The sequence below is a fragment of the Spodoptera frugiperda genome, chromosome 18, assembly GCF_023101765.2.
Source record: "Spodoptera frugiperda isolate SF20-4 chromosome 18, AGI-APGP_CSIRO_Sfru_2.0, whole genome shotgun sequence".
NCBI classification, from domain to species: domain Eukaryota; kingdom Metazoa; phylum Arthropoda; class Insecta; order Lepidoptera; family Noctuidae; genus Spodoptera; species Spodoptera frugiperda.
Genome location: NC_064229.1, coordinates 1,419,099 through 1,437,673, shown reverse-complemented (window position 1 = coordinate 1,437,673; position 18,575 = coordinate 1,419,099). Strand labels below are relative to the sequence as shown.

The 18,575-nt window shown below is 36.8% G+C and overlaps 1 protein-coding gene across 1 annotated transcript in view; it reads left to right on the top strand.

Annotated features, from left to right (window-relative positions):
* The window catches only part of LOC118278130 (hemicentin-2), a 161,705-nt gene extending 149,219 nt beyond the window's left edge, over nucleotides 1-12,486 (top strand). The window contains exons 14-19 of the mRNA XM_050700260.1: nucleotides 19-192; nucleotides 2,676-2,825; nucleotides 6,844-6,949; nucleotides 9,276-9,418; nucleotides 10,053-10,171; nucleotides 12,033-12,486. Coding sequence (XP_050556217.1) covers nucleotides 19-192; nucleotides 2,676-2,825; nucleotides 6,844-6,949; nucleotides 9,276-9,418; nucleotides 10,053-10,171; nucleotides 12,033-12,047 — 707 coding nt within the window. The 3' untranslated portion in view covers nucleotides 12,048-12,486. The remainder of the gene's footprint in view (nucleotides 1-18; nucleotides 193-2,675; nucleotides 2,826-6,843; nucleotides 6,950-9,275; nucleotides 9,419-10,052; nucleotides 10,172-12,032) is intronic.
* Nucleotides 12,487-18,575: the final 6,089 nt, after the last annotated feature.

Here is an 18,575-nt window from a genome sequence, read left to right as displayed (position 1 = left end):
CCACTCTTTTGCCACCAGCTCGTCCGTCACCACCGCGGAACTGCACAGCCAAGAGGGTGATCATCCACAATGAAGCCCTCCTCTCCGTCAAGTGTGCCGCTGGCTACGACGGAGGCCTCAACCAGCACTTCACTCTGGACATCCTGGGAGAGAACGGGAGGACCCTGGCTAATACTACGGCTAATTTTATTGGTAAGTTTAACCTCATTGTAAAGGTACGCGTCCACAAGCCTGCATCGTACGCATCGTATGCAACGGATTTTAGTTTGTCTTGTATAGAAACTCATACAACAGCGTCCACTGATCCGCATCGTACGGACCGCTCATGGGCAACGCCTACATGCGATGCGTGCTGATGACGTCATACGGAATGCGTACGATGCGTACGATGCGGGCCTGTGGACGCTTACCTTAAGTAGAGATTGAGACGTTAAATTGGGAATGTGATCACCAAATTCTAAACTTTGATATTCAGTCCAAAATGCAACACCGGCGTGGTTTTTAGCCAATAAGAGTCTGAGAGTCCTTTTCGTCCTCCCCAGGCGAGAGGACTCTATGTATTGTCTCCATGAGGATTTTCCATATTCGAGTGGAAAATATGTATATGCTACCCAATTGCACGCCACTATATGTACCTACCTATTTAAATTAATTGTATAAGTATTCCGGGAATGATTTAATTAAAATATTTTGCCGTTTATTGACCATTAGTGTTATTTCAGGCCTGGGATCTGGAATTCATGTGAATGTTATATTTATTGCATAAATGAACTATTTCACTGATTCATCCATTTATTTTACTAATGGAGTCATTTAATTTGGTTTTATCATTTAGATAGGTAGATATCTTTTGTTAAATTATTATTTTAAGAGGGAAAATCTTCTAATGACTTCTCCCGCCTTGGGTGAGACGAGAAGAAATGTCAGACTCTTACTGACTAGAAACCACCCCGTTCCTAATCCTGTTCCAAGCCGGAGCCCCGGTAACCTATAAGTCCGCGACTGCTGTTTGTGAGGTCTTCAGGTCGATTCTTTCATTGAGATTCCAGTGGTATATATTTTCTAAATTCCGATTTCCCAATACAATGAAACTCATTCACACATTCTGTAAAAAAAAAATACATTAGACTTTTCCAAAATGTATAAATGTTTTACTAGATTTTCAACTTTAGCCTAGTAATTATAAAGTTAAAAATCTAATAACAAGGTTATGTACCCATTTGACACAGACAATTTTATCCTAAACAGAAATTGACGTCATTATAAATTATGCATTGCCCGTCAACGATTCAAATTTAGAACATCGTATTCGGAATTCAAAATTATTACGTACCTGTAACAAAACGAACGTTAATAATTTTAAAATGGCGCCGAGTGGTATTAATTGGTTTTGATCATGGATTATAGAAATATGGAGTAACACCTTATAAATGAATAATAAAAAAAAAAACTCATATGGCTTGGGTATACGAATACAATTTTTAAGTAAAAAACTGCCTAGTTAGTCAAGTGGCTGCAAGATTTTTAAGCATCGATAGACTGAAAACCTTTCAATGAATTCGTTCACCTTGGGTTAGGCTTGAGGGAGTGTCAGACTTTTACTGACTAAAATTCACCCCGTTCCTTCTCCTCTCTCTGTTCTTCGAGCCGGAGCCCCGGCAACCCGATAAGTCTTCCGCAGTCTTACATGGGACTGTGTCTCGAAACTGGTAAAAGTTGGCATTACAATAATTAATGTTCCAACTTCTACTTACTTCTAACCAACCTTCTAAGAATAATAGCCATGACGATACGCTTTAATAAAATTCTTAAGTCTTAAGTCTTTGACTGCCAATAGAAAACAACTGAAAGTAAATCCTCCGCTAATGTCGGTCGTCATTTGTTTTTAACACATTGAAATGTGTTAAAAGCAAATGACGACACAGTGTCACTCTCCAAGGATACTAGGTACTCCAGCCCTCTATACTCCATGGTTTACTGACCAAAATCGATATGACATTCGGTTTTAAAGTGTCAGTTTGCAACCGACATTCGGTAATGAGAGTGGACGACACATCCGACAGATATGATGACTTGTATGCTGTCCAATAATATTATATTGTATTTGTATGTTGCCCCTGTTGAAAATAGTTGTGTTATTTCAATCCATTAAAGTAGTGGAAGTTTTAATTTTATTATTTATCGTGTTGTAATGACAGTACCTTTGTAAACTTCACCATTAATTGTCCACGCGTCTTAAGGGGGAAGGGAGAATTATCCAATGACTTGTTCCGCCCTGGGCGAGGCGAAGAGTATCAGTCTCCTACTGACTAAAACCCAATCCTGCATTTGAGCCGTAGCCCCGCCAGGTAGTCCGTAGCTCCGGATCAGGAATCAGCCTTACTGGGCCCCATCTGTGGTAGTCTGATAGCTGTTCGCGCGAGGAATATGACGTGCCAAACGCACAGGTCTGGTTCTGGTTGGGCGGCGAGCTGCCCTTCCTCGCCGTCCGCAGACCTTACCGTTGGCAGGTTTCGAACCCGCACTCTCATGAATGAGAAAAGAGCGTCTTAAACCTCCAGGCCACCACGACCCTCTAAAAACAGCTCATACTGATGATGATATGGTGCAAATAAACTGTTTTTCTTTTTCTTTCTTTCTTTCATAAAGGTCCCTAATAAAATCTTTGTCCGCAGATCTAATAGTATGGTTCAACATCAGCTGGTCAGCGGTGGATTCTTTGGAGGAAGATGAGGATCTTGCCGTGACTGCTCGGAACAGCAAGGGTGCTTCGGATCCTGTACTGCTTAGAGATCTGGTCTTCAGAGACGCTGAGAAAAGAGCAGGTGAGGGAAATAGATTGTTGTATCTTAATAGTTTACATTTTTTTATGTGTCACTCCGTCCAATATTTAATTACGAGGTTTTAATGGCCTTATCTAGTTATTTTAGAGATTGACGTGTAAAAGATAAGTCTTGTAACCTATTTGCCAAAAAAATATAATTTATTATTTGAACTATTTTCAAGGTAAAACGTTGATTATTTTACCAATCTTGAAAACAAAACTATTATTTTACTTAATTACTTAAGTATAAAAACCTGTTCTATTCAGTGGCTCTTTATTATCTTTCTTATCATAAACATAGTTAACCTCTTCCTACAGAGGTACTAGAGCACCTTACAGTTATTAAAAACAAATCAAAAACTAGGAAAAAACTAGTCGAAATCTCCAAAAATCAAGCCAAGACTCTTAACCCAAATATCACTATATCTTTGCACCCACGAAGCAGTGTGAATGTGAGCTCCAGAACATAAATTTAACGATACTATTAAGTTTGGACTGGCTGTCATTATAGTAAAACACCCTGTATACTGTGCTCTGAACACTCTGTTAAACTTTAGAGGAGTATAAAATGATGACTACTGCGGGAGTCATGATTTCCAAATGACTGGTGTTATTTTGGTAACAAATCTGATAATAAGTTTCATTTGATTTGGTCTAGCCGTTTCGGAGATAGTTGGACACATAAAATGTTGAATAGGCAATGATTTATCGCCTCATTAAAAACACGTTGAACAGTTTGAACCATGGAGTAAGTATCTACAAAGAGGATATACCATAATGTGATTGTGTACTGTGTATAAACAAATGGGCTCTGCCCAATGATATTATAAGTAAAAAAGTGTAGATAGGTTACAAGCGCTCAGAAAGTGGCACATTAAAATGTGGGCAATTAGCAACGTGTTTGTAGTAAGGAAGTGCATGTTGAAAAATAGAGAGAGGCATGGTTTACGTCCCACACTCCCCGTAAGTGTCACGCATTATGTTAAAGGGAAATCCAGTTATAACATCTCCGCTGCTTCATAGTTTGAACCGAGAAACAATATTTTCCATTTGCGTGTTCAAAAATACACAAAATACTTGTTTTTAATACTAGGGTTTTTTCCTGTATCGTGTGTGCGTTTTCAAACATAGAACTTCACATAACACCCAGACCCGAAACAACAATTTGTGGATCACACAAAGGATTGTTCCGTGCAGGAATCGAACTCGCTACATGTTGCACGGCAGTCAGGTGTCCAGGCACCACACCAACCGTGCAGTCGACTTTGTACTGCTTTATAATCGAACCTTAAATATCTTGCTACCTTATCTATTTTTAAAGTATTTATTATTTTTAGAACATAATTTCCATTTACCACAAACCTTTGAACGCAAATCTGATATTTTGATAGTTGGCTTTTCTAGTTTTAGTTTTTGAAATAGACAATTGACACTTCCGCGGTTCTTTGTCTGTCCGTTGCAAACTGTGACATCGAAATGCTTTCTGCTTCTATAGAATGGAATAATTGATCGTTTGTATATCTTTCTGTTGAAGCTAAATATGACATAGACGGTTACCCTGTAAATAAAATACACTAGATGATGACAGCGGCTTCTCTCGCGTTGTTTACGGACTTTGTGACTAATTAAAGTAGTCGAAGTTACTTCTTAGTACATCAGCTACCTGCCAATAAAATACCCATCATTTCTTTTAAAGTATAGTATTTTCTCTAGTATTTTCTCCTGTGTCGTGGGTGCATTTACAAAAATACAAGTTCACATACACATGTCACCCAGACCCAAAACAACAGTTTGTAAATCACACAAAAGTTCCTCCAATAATTAAATTATTTTCCTCCCTCAAAAAAGCCAAGTTCTTTCAATGCAATATGATGTTTGTAAGCACAAACAAATATTTTATCTTCACGTATTAGAACGTTTATAAAAAACAATAAAAATAAATCCTAAGTGATGTTAACTGGTTAAAAAAACGAACGCTTTGTGTTTTTTCATGCAGAAAATATATCTAAAATTGGTTTGCAATACATTTTTATTGAATTTGATTTTATTTGCAAACTCTACTCTATTGGATTGGGCATCCATTTATTGAGGTACAGATAAAAAATAAAACAATAAACGACTAATGTTATTAACTATTTTTCTCTTAGACTTATGGATGGTAATTCTGAAATTAGAGACGGCAGTGACCGACAGTCTACAGACAACTGCTGTATAATATTATATCGTCACGCCCTTTATCCCCGAAGGGGTAGGCAGAGGTGCACGTAATGCCACTGTACAATGTACACACACTTTTCACATTTTATGATTAAGGTCCGTGTAATAAATAGGTGGTGAGTCTATTGCCATATATCAGGCACATTTCCCTGTATATTTATTAATTTATTCAAAAAACAATACAAGCTGACAGTAAAAACGAAAACACTTATATATTTAACTAGTATCATTTTACGTAAGCAGGGTGGAAATTATAGCAAAATCCTCTTTGGTAGAGGAAACCCATAGGCCAGCCGTATCGGTTGTTAAATAATGAATATATTCACCGTTAAAGATGATACTAAAAGTTCTACAGACCACAAAATATAAGGTCATAATTCAGATGTTCCAGCAATTGAACTGGCCTTCAGGCATTTGGCGATGAATGGACAATATCGGCGGCTAATCGCAATTGTGCGGCCCATAGCTTCCTCGACTGATATATGACCAATGGTTATAGTTCCCTAAAGCGGTAAGCACAGGTGTCTATATTGCATGCACTTATCGCCAGTTAGGTTATGAAAACCTTTATAATTAAACAATTATCTAATGATGTACAAATGTCTACCGTGGTTTACTTACGTTATATTAATTGAGAAAAACTCTACTAGTTTCAACTCAAAACGGGAATCTTTTTGAGATTCATGAGCCGCGTAGCGAGTGATAATAATAATTATGTAGTTATACAACCATTCATCAGTATAAAGAGTGTTCACATTGTACAGTGGCATTACGTGCCGCAATATGCACCTCGGATAAAAAATCTGTGACGATATAATACAAAAAAAAAAAACAAAAAAATATAATTTATACCATCGCCTTCAGAGCAAAAAAATATTGTTATCATACTAAATATTATATGTATCAATATTATTGCTCTCTTCCCGGAAATAGAATATCATTTTTATCATATATTTTGATATTTCTTTCACATTTTTTCATATGTTTTCTTATAATCATTTCCTGTTCAACCAGTAATGGATGACAAACTATCGAATTCTTGTCGTTGTAAATGGGAAAAATGGGAAAAAGATATGTTTCAGCAAAGGGTTTCGTTATTTCTACTCGATATCGGCGATAGTTAACATAATAGGACATGGAATTATTCATAAATGTATGTGGAGTCAAATATTGTGATGTTTTTTTTGTAGTTAAAGCTTGTCTTAGCTTTGTTGGTTTAGTTTTCTTTCTTGATAGATTTTCTGAATGGGAGAATGCAATAAGGGAATGGATGTATTTCTTCAATAACTTTTAACCGTAAAAAAACAAAATAAGTATCAGTCTAATCTTAATCCAAAATTACGTAATCTTTGACAAATATTCAGTACAGTATTCAATAGAACTAAAATGGTACGGTAAAGATTTCGAATTCGTATTACTTATTTACATCAATATCAACAGCCTATAAGTGGCCATTGGTGACCAAAGGCCTCTTCTCGCACGCAAAAGGCTTGAGCTTTAATCACCACGCTTACTGAATGCGGGTTGACCATTCCAAACTTATAATTAGACATTAAGTCCAGGTTTTCTCACGATGTTTTCCTTCACCGTTTGCCAGTGGTGTCTAAATAATCTTAGAAAGTACTGTACGTATAACTCGGAAAAAATCTCACATTGGTACTTGCCATTGGTAGGTTTCGAACCCTCATGCATGAGAACCAGTCTTAAACCTCCGGGCCATCACGACATATATTGGTTATTAATTTCTAAGAAATAAATACTATAATATTAAATACGTATTCATTACTTTTTATTCAACACAGAGAGTACAACGCGGGCAGAGACGAAGTTCCCGACAGCTGCTGCGTTCGCGGGACTGGCTGCTATACTAACGGCGGCAGGCGCCATTGCAGTGCTCGCCGTGAGAAAGTAAGTACTTCTTGTATTATTCTGCAGTCGTTAAATTAATATTTTATGTCTAAAATGTCCTGATTTATTTACGGAGGCTTGTTATGAGTTATTAAAGTACGTATTTGAAACTTTCTTTACCTGACTTGGCACCAAGAGATACAATATTTAGGAAATAAAAAAACAACTTATTTAAAAGTATAACAAGTTTTTGACCCGACCACTGGTTTATTTGCTGTTGTTGTTATTAAAAAACATATTAGTATTGGACTATGGTTCTTCTGATTCAGGGTGCTTTTCCACTAGAGATGTGCTATGCTACGTTGATGTTGATACGTTTGGCTTCCACCAATGATATTATTGTTGTACTTAGTTTAGCACTGGTGGAAACTCAGCTAAGCTTTGTTTTATATATAGAAAGATGCGTACTATTGATGGTTTCCCTACTATCGATACATCGCATACTCGTGCTGTACATCTCCCTTGCACAGGTACTTTGCGGCGGCGCATCTTCATAGTGGATCATACTCGCTCAGTATCAGTGGAAACGGTCACGTAATTTCACAGCTTAGCTATTACATCTTCGTATCATAACTACGTAGCACATCTCTGATGAAAAGCACCTTAGATCTTAATCACAATGAAGACAAAAAGTTGAAACCATATGTCTACTTAGAACCACACACTTAAACCTACCAACATCTCACTCTAGCTGAAACTGCGAACATATATTAGAATTTGCAATTTAAAACGGTGATATCTCAACTTATATGGTACCAACTGCCAATAGTTCCGTGTAGACTTCCAATGCAACTAAGGTAACACTAACTTTGCAGGTTCGAACCAGAAGTTATTATTTATTGACTGCTATAAGAGGTCTTAGGGGACCTTTGTGTCTGCAAACTGGTTTGCGTCAATAGAACTCAGGAAATACTACCTCGTTTTCACTTCTTGTTCGCTATGATATATTCGAAGTGCACTGTGCTAATTATTTTGTGCTCTTTTGATTGTAGTGAAGTTTAAAAGTTGGGAGTTTTACGTTTTTAGTAAACTATTATAATATTGCACGTTTGCCCTGCATTAGGACGATGACGGCAAAAAAATAAAAATAAAAAAAATAAAAATATTATATTGTGGTAAAGAGATTTCTGTGAAAGGGGTATAGGGAGACCTTTGCCCTGCAGTGGGACGACCGTAACTAAATTGTGATTGGTGGTAAAACATATGAGCAAAGTTTAAAGGAAATGATAATTGCTATAATATTTTTCGTAGGCGCTTTCATTATTAAATTAAATAAAATGTTTCACACAGACAAATTAAAAAAATATTTGCTTTTCACAATTTCTAAGAAACAGCAATTAAAATACGAATCCTAATATTAAAACTTTGCTTGTCTTAAATAAATTATCACAAACTCCTTTTTTCCTCAATAAAGAAACAAATTCAAGAACTAAAGACGCCATTAGTTGGAATGATCTTATTATTAGTAAATTGTTATTTAAGATAAGGTCTGAGGAAATGTAGGCTGGCAGTTAGCCAAACCGAGCCCCAAGTTCTGTGCTAAACATACGTTGATTATAGGGCCCCTGGTTTATGGGGGTTGCAGCCAACTATTGTTTTAAAGACTATTTATGAGGTCCAAAGTAGTTTGCGGGTTCAAGATAGGATGTGAAGACTTGTTTAATTAAAATTTTCTATTTTCTATTCGTTTTCTTGTTAGTTTTTGGTGATAAGTTGTTTAGTGAAACTTGATGTTTTTGTTGTAAGATTTGGTATAGAAACTAGGCATTAGCAAATAAATATTTTTAAAATAGGTTGGTACGTTTTTTAAATTTGCCACACGCTAGGATTTTTCCTATGTCGTGGTTACGTTTACAAATACAAGTTCATGCACATACATCCAGACCCGAAACAACAATTTATGGATCACACAAAGAATTGTTCCGTGCGGGAATCGAACTCGCGACACGTTGCACGGCAAGTATGCCCAACCACTGCGCCAACCGTGCAGTCAAAAAAGAATTTATGACAAAATATCATACGAAAAATTTGTTAACCTAATTATTTTTAATTGAAAGTACGTACGTAATTACGCGTAGCTAAATTATACACCTATGATTTCCGAAACAATCATTACTCGTAAGTTGTAATATTTACATGAAACACAGAATTAGCTGGAGACATCACCTGGAAATATCCCAATCCTAATATTGGTGTGTAAAGCCTAATTTAAAAGAAATGTTTATTTAAAATATTAGGCAAGAATTATCGCGATCTGTTGTCGTAATGTTCAAATTCCAACTGCAACAATTTTGACCTATCCTATTAATGGTATGATTTTTACCAGGCGAGGAGAAACTACCACCACCTCCAAGCGACCTTCGCAGAGCGTGGTGCAGGTGGACGCTCAGGGGAGGCGGTTCCTCATAGCATACCCTGCGCCTGCAGACAAGCTGGAGACCAAACCTGACATATTGAATCCTAAGGCTGGTGAGTAAGATTGTGAAGGGGGAAATTGTTCCTTGTTCTTGCCTAAATTGCGCTTGTTCAGTCAAAGAATAAACAGGTGTACCTAATTATGAAACACAATGCATTTGTTTTATGCCAGTTTTTTATAAGGTCCAGATAGCACTCTGGTCAAATCAAGAATACTTCTCCCACATGAGGCATGGTTCCCCTAAAGTGCTAAAGAAATATACAATGTGATAGGGGTGAGACTTCTAACCCGTTAAGGCTGGGTTCTACATCTAATTTTATTGATAAAAGTCGGGGGTGAAAGGGGTCGAATCCCCTACCTTAAAAATTATAGCTATTTTAATATTTTTTTTACTTTTTTTGATATCAAACGAATACAAATGCGTCGTAGAAACAAAAAAATCGGTAAAGCCGTAGCTAATAACCTTGGCTAACTAATTCATTACTTTTTTCATATGTTTGATAATGTTTTGGTGAGAAAAAATCTTTTCTGAATTATTTTTACCGAAAAAATCACTATTTTCAATATTTTCAATTAGGGGTTCAACCCCCTATTATTTTTTTGTCGATAAAATTAGATGTAGTACTCAGCCTTAACGGGTTAGAAGTCCCACACCTATCACATTGTATAATGGTTTCTGATGTCCAGACAACGAGCCGCCGCGCGTGGTGCTGGAGTCAAGTGACAACAAGAGCTACAGCATCAGGGAGGCGAGCTCCGAGCCACACAAGTCAGCGTACAGCCCACCACCACCACCAGAAAACATGGTGAGAGGATATCTTACCATCTCACCAATTAGACCATCATAATCATTAGTAGAAACAGACTGGTAGCAAAATTTCAAGCCCGAAACTTTTCAGTCAAGTTCTAAACTCATCAGAGATCACCATATCCAAAATTAATTAAGATTTCTTTAAATAAGGAACATGGAGGAATTGTTAAGAAAGTCTTGGAATATAGTAAATTTCGCTGCAAAACATTTTAGATATAGGAATTATATAAATCATGTTTTCAAGTAATATAAAAATCAAATGAGTTGCTGATTTCCTACATTGATACTATAAAAAGTAAAATTAATACGTATTATTTTTTAATAATGTGCCGTAACGTGCACCTCTGCTTACACCTTTAGGGATTAAAGGCGTAACGATACAGATAAAATAGTTTTACCTTCTCAACCTTTTCAGTTTCAGTTAAAAATAGTTACTTGTTAATAGTTTCCGAAACCTCCCAAAAATCTGAGCCGTATTATCCCTATAGCAAACTAGGCAAGTACTTAGGGCGCCAGCGCCAGTTAAAGTTAAAAGAGGGACACTAAGAGATGCACGTGTCCAACTACCCATAGTGGCGCCAAAATGAATTAGGGGCGCCAACGAGCTTACCTAGGGCGCTTCATCTTTTAAATCCGTCTCTGCCAAAAAGGGTCGGTTCCGTGTTAAAATACAAATGATCGAACCAATTGTCGGCGTAAACAATTAAACTGTTAACCAAACAATCTTTGGCTTTGCGAAAATTAACCGCAGTCGGCAGTTCCAATAAATATTTGATGTTATCGACCCTTAGTTACACGGAACCCTCCGGAACTAATACTTTATGTTGTTTAATAAGGTCCAATTGTATTGAATTAACGACCCTTGTTTAATGAAAGATGTTTATGCATATTAATGCTTAACCTAGATCTGATATAAGTTGCTGCATCTAGCGGGTTACCGCGGCTCCAGCTCGAAAAGCAGGAGTAGGAACAGGGTGGTTTTTAGTCAGTAAGAGTCTGACACTCCCTCCCGCCTTACCCAAGGCGGGAGAAGTCATTGAGTGTTTGCCCCTTCCCCAGCCCTCCCAAAGTTCAAATAAAAGTTACATGTATTCAACTTTGTTGTAGAAGTGTCCATACCATAATTGGTGGATGGAACATAATTTGATGCTAATTTTATATTAAAACTATATCTTCGCTTTCTTTCTATCTTTCATCGAAATCTTGATGGATAAAAGTAATTAATAAATATAATTTTGATAAATATTAATACAGAGATAGTTATGACCCCAGAAACAATCACGTTTAACAAAAAAAAAACAAACATCCGAACATAGTACCTCCTCTTTTTTGAAGTCGGTAAAAATGAACACAGAAAGAATAGGTTAATAAATAATAAAAACCTACCTTTGGGTTCAATTTATTGTACTTAGGTACCACAATCTTGAGTTCTACTTAATTTTGTTTATCTTTCTCCAATTCGTTAGTAGTTACTTATATGCATTTCCATTTGTGAAAAAATAATGTTAATTAGACGCAACGTCACGCCTTTTATCCCCGAAGGGTAGGCAGAGGTATCCGGAGCTACGCACAACGTAACAGGTTACCGGGGCTCTAGCTCAAAGCGAAGCAAAGAAAGAACAGGGTGGTCTAGTCAGTAAGAGTCTGACACTCCCTCCCGCCTCACCCAAGGCGGAACGTCATTGGATGATTTTTCCCTCTTAAAAAAAAGCGTAGGCAGAGATGCACATTACGGCACGTAATGCCGCTATACAATGTACACCCACTTTTCACCATTTGTGTTTTAAGTCCCATGTAATAGGGGGTGAGCCTATTGAATGATTAACGTTAATTAATTTTATTTATTTTTGTTTCAGATGCCTGAAAGATAGCATATGGATCAAATCCAGAGTGATATGTAAATATGAAGTTCCAAAGACTATAAAATTGTAAATTCAAAGGATGCCAACAATTATTATTATTAAATAATAGTTAATAAGAAATAATAATAGAATTTATAGACAAACTCTTCCATATCAATTTAAACATATTTGTAAATTTATCGAGATTTCAACTTCTTGAATACGTTTTTAAAAGTAAAAAAAAAACATTTTTTTTGTAAATAATTCACTCAACCTTATCATTACATAACATATCAAAAGCAACCTTATTTCTTTTCTAAATAAAATTGATTTTCAAATGTACCACTTCAAATAAAACGTTTTCAAGAACGCAAAAATCTCAAGAAGTTATTTTTAAGACGAAACTATGTAAAAATTATGTGATTAAATATAATGAGCGTTGGATTATTAAATAAACTTACGGTTTTCATGTTGATTGTATTTATTTACCCTATACACCTATGTACCTCCAGTAATCTCCTACAATCTGTCCGTATGTTGTACATAAATTAATAAATAAATAAAATAAACAGAATGAGTGACAGACAATTGATGGACTGACAGACTTAATGCAATGTTTCTAAAAACAAATAATAGTTGTAAATAAAGAAAGCACACATATCGTCACGCCTTTAATCCCCGAAGGGGTAGGCAGAGGTGCACATTATGGCACGTAATACCACTGTGTGTCACAATTTATGTTGTAAGTCTCATGTAACAGGTAGTGAGCCTATTGCCATATACTGGGCACTTTTCTAGACTACTGAGAGATTTTCGAAAAGCCGAAAAAAGCCCATTAATACTTTGCGCGACCCGGGATTCGAACCCGAGACCCCATGCTCTGCAGTCGCACTTGCAACCACTCGGCTAGCAGGCAGTAAATAAAAAAAGGTACAAACGTAATCGATTAAAAAACGGAGTAAAACCACGAAGCAACCGCTAGTCACACCATCACAGTACTCCGAGCTCTATAGCAAAAGATTTGTGTCCAAATAAAGCTTAAGCTTAATTTATACCCTCCCCCTCCCTCCAGTAAACCCGAGCTTAAAGCTTACTCCTTCTTATTTTCACACAGGAATGAAAAGAAAATTACCAAGTACCACTTATTATTCGAAACGGATCGTAGGATTCAAAGAAAATGTGGATTACTTCTCTAAGACGATAAAATGTATGGCAGGTTTTATTTAGTTTGCGTCTGGTGTGTCCCTAGCCTTACATTTTAGAGTTGTACGGTACATGTACAGTGTGCTTGTAAGGCGGTGCACACATCTACGGATTAATTGAATTCATATTGTTGGAGTAGCTTCTTGTGTCAATTTGGTACTTGTAGTTTTAGTTATCAATCCATTCTTCGTTTTTATGGAATAGGGGACAAAGGAACAGACGGATCACCTGATGGTAAGCGATCAGCGCCGCCCATGGACACCCGCAACACCAGAGGAGTCACAGATGCATTGCTGGCCCAAAGGAATACGCTCTTTGAGGTTCGTCTTGAAGGTTTGAAGGTCGTATCGATTCGGAAATACCTCGGACGACAGTTTATTCCACAGTTTTGCTGTGCGAGCCAGAAAGTTTCGTGAGAAATGCACAGTTGTGGCCTACCAACCATCTATATGATGGGATTAAAGGAAAATCAAATAAGTAACAGATAAGACTACTTCGTTGGCCGAGTGGTTGCAACTGCGACTGCCGGGCAACGAATCTCGGGTTCCCGGGTCGGGCGAAATATTACTGGGTTTTTTCGGTTTTTCGAAAAATTCTCAGTGGTAGCACAGAGTCTAGAAATGTGCCCGGTAATTATGGCAATAGGCGCACCGCCTATTGCATGGGACTTGAATATAAATTGTGAAATGTGGGTTTGCATTGGCATTATGTGCCATAATGTGTACCTCTGCCTACCCCTTCGGGGATTAAAGGCGTGACGTTATAAAAAAAACAAATAAGATAGTTTTATTTAATTTTTCATCTTAACTGCTCTGGTGGTTGCCATTGTTGTTTAGAGATTAAGATAACTTAACATTAGCTAATTAGACAGCACGGAGCTGCGGACTGCCTAGCGGGGTTACCGGGGCTCCGGCTCGAAGAGCAGGAATAAGAACGGGGTGGTTTTTAGTCAGTAAAAGTCTGACACTCCCTCTCGCTTCGCCCAAGACGGGAGAAGTAATTGGATAATTTTTCCCCCTTAAAAAAATGGTAATTAAACCGTGCGTTTACCACTTCTTCCATAAAATAGTAACCTATATCTTATGACTATTTTAATGTATCAAAGCTAAAGTTTATTCTGTATTTTTCCAAATATGTAGTACCTAAAAAAGTATTAAACCTTTGGTAACTATACCGGAACGTAAATCTATTTTCTATTGTATTTCATATACAAACAGACAAGAGGTTAACAGACTATACTTGAAATATAATCCTAAACATCGATAGTTTCCAAACACACTCATACAACTTCATAGCTCCTTTACGACTACGGAACAACCCACAGAATTATACTAGTTTACGTAGCTCTATAAGCCGGCATCCAATCATATACCTTGTCTCGAGGGCATAGAATTCAATTTTATCTACCCAGCTCACGTGCGGCTGTCAGTCGGTAATTTGTATGGGGTTGTTTCCTTTACATATTGCATTGTTATCAGAGCTAGACTATTGTTCTATCGTGTTAGAATGGGAGAAGAAACATTGCTTATAGTTATTAGAATAACTAATATTAAAGTTAATGTCTATATTGAAGGCTTAGAGGGCATTTTTTTTAAGGGGGGAAAATCATCCAATAACTTCTCTCACCAGGGCGAGGCGAGAGGGAGTGTCAGACTCTTACTGACTAAAAACCACCCCGTTCCTACTCCTGCTTGTCGAACCGGAGCCCCAGTAAATCCACTAGGTAGTCCGCAACTCCGGAGAGGCCTTTGCCTAGGAATGGGACAAAAATGTTACCTATTTAACGTTATATATTTTGTTTTATTTTATTTTACACTTTTGGAAAGCTTACAGCTAATATCTTAAAATAATTAAAGATAATAAATTAATGATGGGCAATTACAAGCTCTTACAAATAATACAAGGGATTTATAACACAAATGGTGAAAAGTGAGTATACAGTGTACAGCGGCATTACGTGCTGTAATGTGCAGGTACACTGCCTACCCCTTCGGGGGTAAAAGGCGTGACGTTACTCGTAACTTGTAAGTACACATTGCTACCAAACCCGGAACATAACCCAATATTCTTACTCACTGAATAAGGTAGTTATTAAACACAAACATGAATACATTAAAATTAATTACGTATAACGGCCCCTAAGCAATTACCGCGATATGTATAGGTTATCCGATATTATAAGCTAGAGACCTATAGCAGGGCTCTCTAACTTACTACAGTTAAGTATGAGTTAAGTTAATGTGTATCCTGCCCGTTAAATACGAGCCGAGGGTCGTGAAATTGATATTTGTTGCTCCTATTCTGTATTTTGATGGGCCCGTCATAACTTGTTATGGTATGAAACGAGGTAGTGCGTTAAGAGGTTGGTCTTGAAAGTCGAGGAATTTTCTTTCAACTCAGGTTTATAGGTATTTTTCATTTTTTAGCTGACCCGGCAAACTTAAGTACCGTCTTTAATCTTCTCACCTTTTAAACCTTCCCTGGACCTCGACACAGTATCCAAAACCAAAACTTACTAAATCACTTAAGCCGTTTTCGAATTTTAGCGAGACTAACGAACAGAAATTCATTTAAGAAGATTACAGAAAAAAATTAATTACACAATGCAGAATATTGACAACTTGTTTTCTATACAATTAATTTTAACGCTTCAGATGATCTTGACTTGTTAGTCAAGACTGCAGGAATAATTCCAAATATCCAATGATTAAAAATCCGATAAAAATTTTTCATCAGATCAGAGAGTTTTAGCTTGGAGTTACTAAAGATCCTTCTTACATATTACATACCTCACGCCTGTCTCCAATGGGGACACATGAGACAATGGAACTCCAATTGCTACGAATGATATACAATGTGATAGGCGTGGGACTTCTAACCCGTTAAGGCTGAGTACTACATCTAATTTTATCGACAAAAATAATAATATGGGGAGTTGAACCCCTAATTGAAAATATTGAAAAATAGTGATTTTTTCGGTAAAAATAATTCACAAATGATTTTTTTCTCACCAAAACATTATCAAACATTTGAAAATAGTAGGTAATGAATTAGTTAGCCAAGGTTATTAGCTACCGTTTGTCGTCTTTTTTTTTGTTTCTACGACGCATACAACCTTTAATATCAAAAAAAGTAAAAAAAATATTAAAATAGCCATAACTTTCAGGGGGAGGGGATTCGACCACTTCGACCCCCGACTTTTGTCAATAAAATTAGGTGTAGAACTCAGCCTTAACGGGTTAGAAGTCTCGCCCCTATCACATTGTATACCTCTTTCGCTTCATCAACAGTCATATCTATACTAATATTATAAAGCTGAAGAGTTTGTTTGTTTGTTTGTTTGAACGCGCTAATCTCCGGAACTACTGGTCCGATTTGAATAATTCTTTTTGTGTTGGATAGTCCATTTATCGAGGAAGGCTATAGGCTATAAAACATCACGCTATGACCAATAGGAGCCGAGCAGAGCGGGTGAAACCGCGCGGAAGTAGCTAGTTATATTAAATGAATACAAAATTACCAACACTACTTCCAAAGAAATCAGTTTTGAGAAAAAATTACATCACGATGTTACGAAAATTCTTAACCCAGAATAGAAAATTCTACGCACGTGACGTCATAACATAGTAAACATAAATATACGACATTTTTGATTCCATTATATTTTGATCAAACTGCGTCATTCAAATCCCAGGGCATCGGCAATGGTGATTTATTCCTCCGGCCGTATCGATACGAATCAATTATTCGATTCTCGCTATAAATCGAGAGCTTTACTCGAGTGCTGGTATCGAGTTGCTTACAGATACGTAGGAAACAAAATATTTATTGGTTCACGTGATTTGTTGGTGTAATTATAATGTAATATGAAATCGATTTGTTTATGTATGGCGGTCGTGAAACATGGTCTTGTAACGCATGGACTATTTTGCTTTAGGAATTAAGACAGGCACTTTATTATTTATTGTTAGTTTAAACTTGTGACTGTTTTATTACGTAGTACCTAGTATATTATGGAGATAAGGTTACCTACCATTTATTTATGTTTTTATTGATCTGATTAAATATTTGTATATAGAAAAATAATACAATTTTGATGTCTAGAAGCAATTTTTGGATTACATTGATAGTCTAACTTCTGCCAGTGGCTTCGTCACCATTCCAGTGGGATATCCAGTAATATATGTGTTATTCCAGACCATAATCTATCCTTTTCCAAATTTCATCCTCAATATTCCCAACCCCGATTTCCCAACAACCCTTAAATTCCTAACCCCTAAAAGGCTGGCAACGCACTTGTCGCCTACAGCGCCTCTGGTGATTCGGGTCGGGATAGGCGGCGGCGCTTACCATCAGGTTATCCGTCGGCTCGTTAACCGATTTAAACCATAAAAAAATAAATAATTTACAATTAAATAATGAGATACGAGATACACGTGCAACATTAACGACGGATCGTCAGATACGTACCATATACGTATGAAAAGCACATTACACTCAAATGTCCTTAAACAATCCCTATTCATAGGTGATGAAACGGACCCAAACCCCTAACTGTCCCGTCAAACCGATTGACCATACAACCTCTAAATTCCCCATCCCTTCCACTCGACCGCACCATGGTACATAACCATAAAAACCGTTTTATGCTCCACAGCCAGATGATTTTAGCCATAACACAACTTAAAGACGATTTGCTAGTTCATCCTTCCTACTAGAGCCGGTTATTATACTGAAGTAAATCGGAAGGTTTTTGGAGATAGCAATTTATGAAGCGCAGATAGTTGGGGAGTTTTCGCGTTACGGAACCCTCGCGTGTCGTTTTCGTTTTTAGTGTGTGCGCGCGGATCTCTCGATTTTTTTCGTGTGACGTTATTTTTTTTTCGTATGTTGTGTATGATGTAGAAAAAAAATGTTTTGTTTTTTTAGAAGGCTTTGCTGTTTTATGTTTTTATTTTCACCTAATTATTATACTTTATTGCACACACACAAATACAAACAGATAAATCCATATGGATTGTAGGTAAACATGGTATTAAGTATTTAATCGTTCCTGACATTACAGGGTTCTAAGTGACAAACTTACAGCAGTTTCATGATAAATGTAAAGAAGGTAAAAAAAAATGTTTTTGCATGCTCTTTAACTTACGTATGAAATGGCTTACAGACGGGATTTGTTCGGCTGCCCCATTACAATGGATTTGTTACCTATCAAGTGAAAAGGAGTACTGATTTTAATTATTTTAGTTTTTAAGTAAAATAGATTTATGTTATAATAGTTTCTTACGTTGTCCCGTCAGTTCCCGAATAGTTTCGTTTGTAAAAACGACTGAAGAGATCGAGATGAAATTTGGA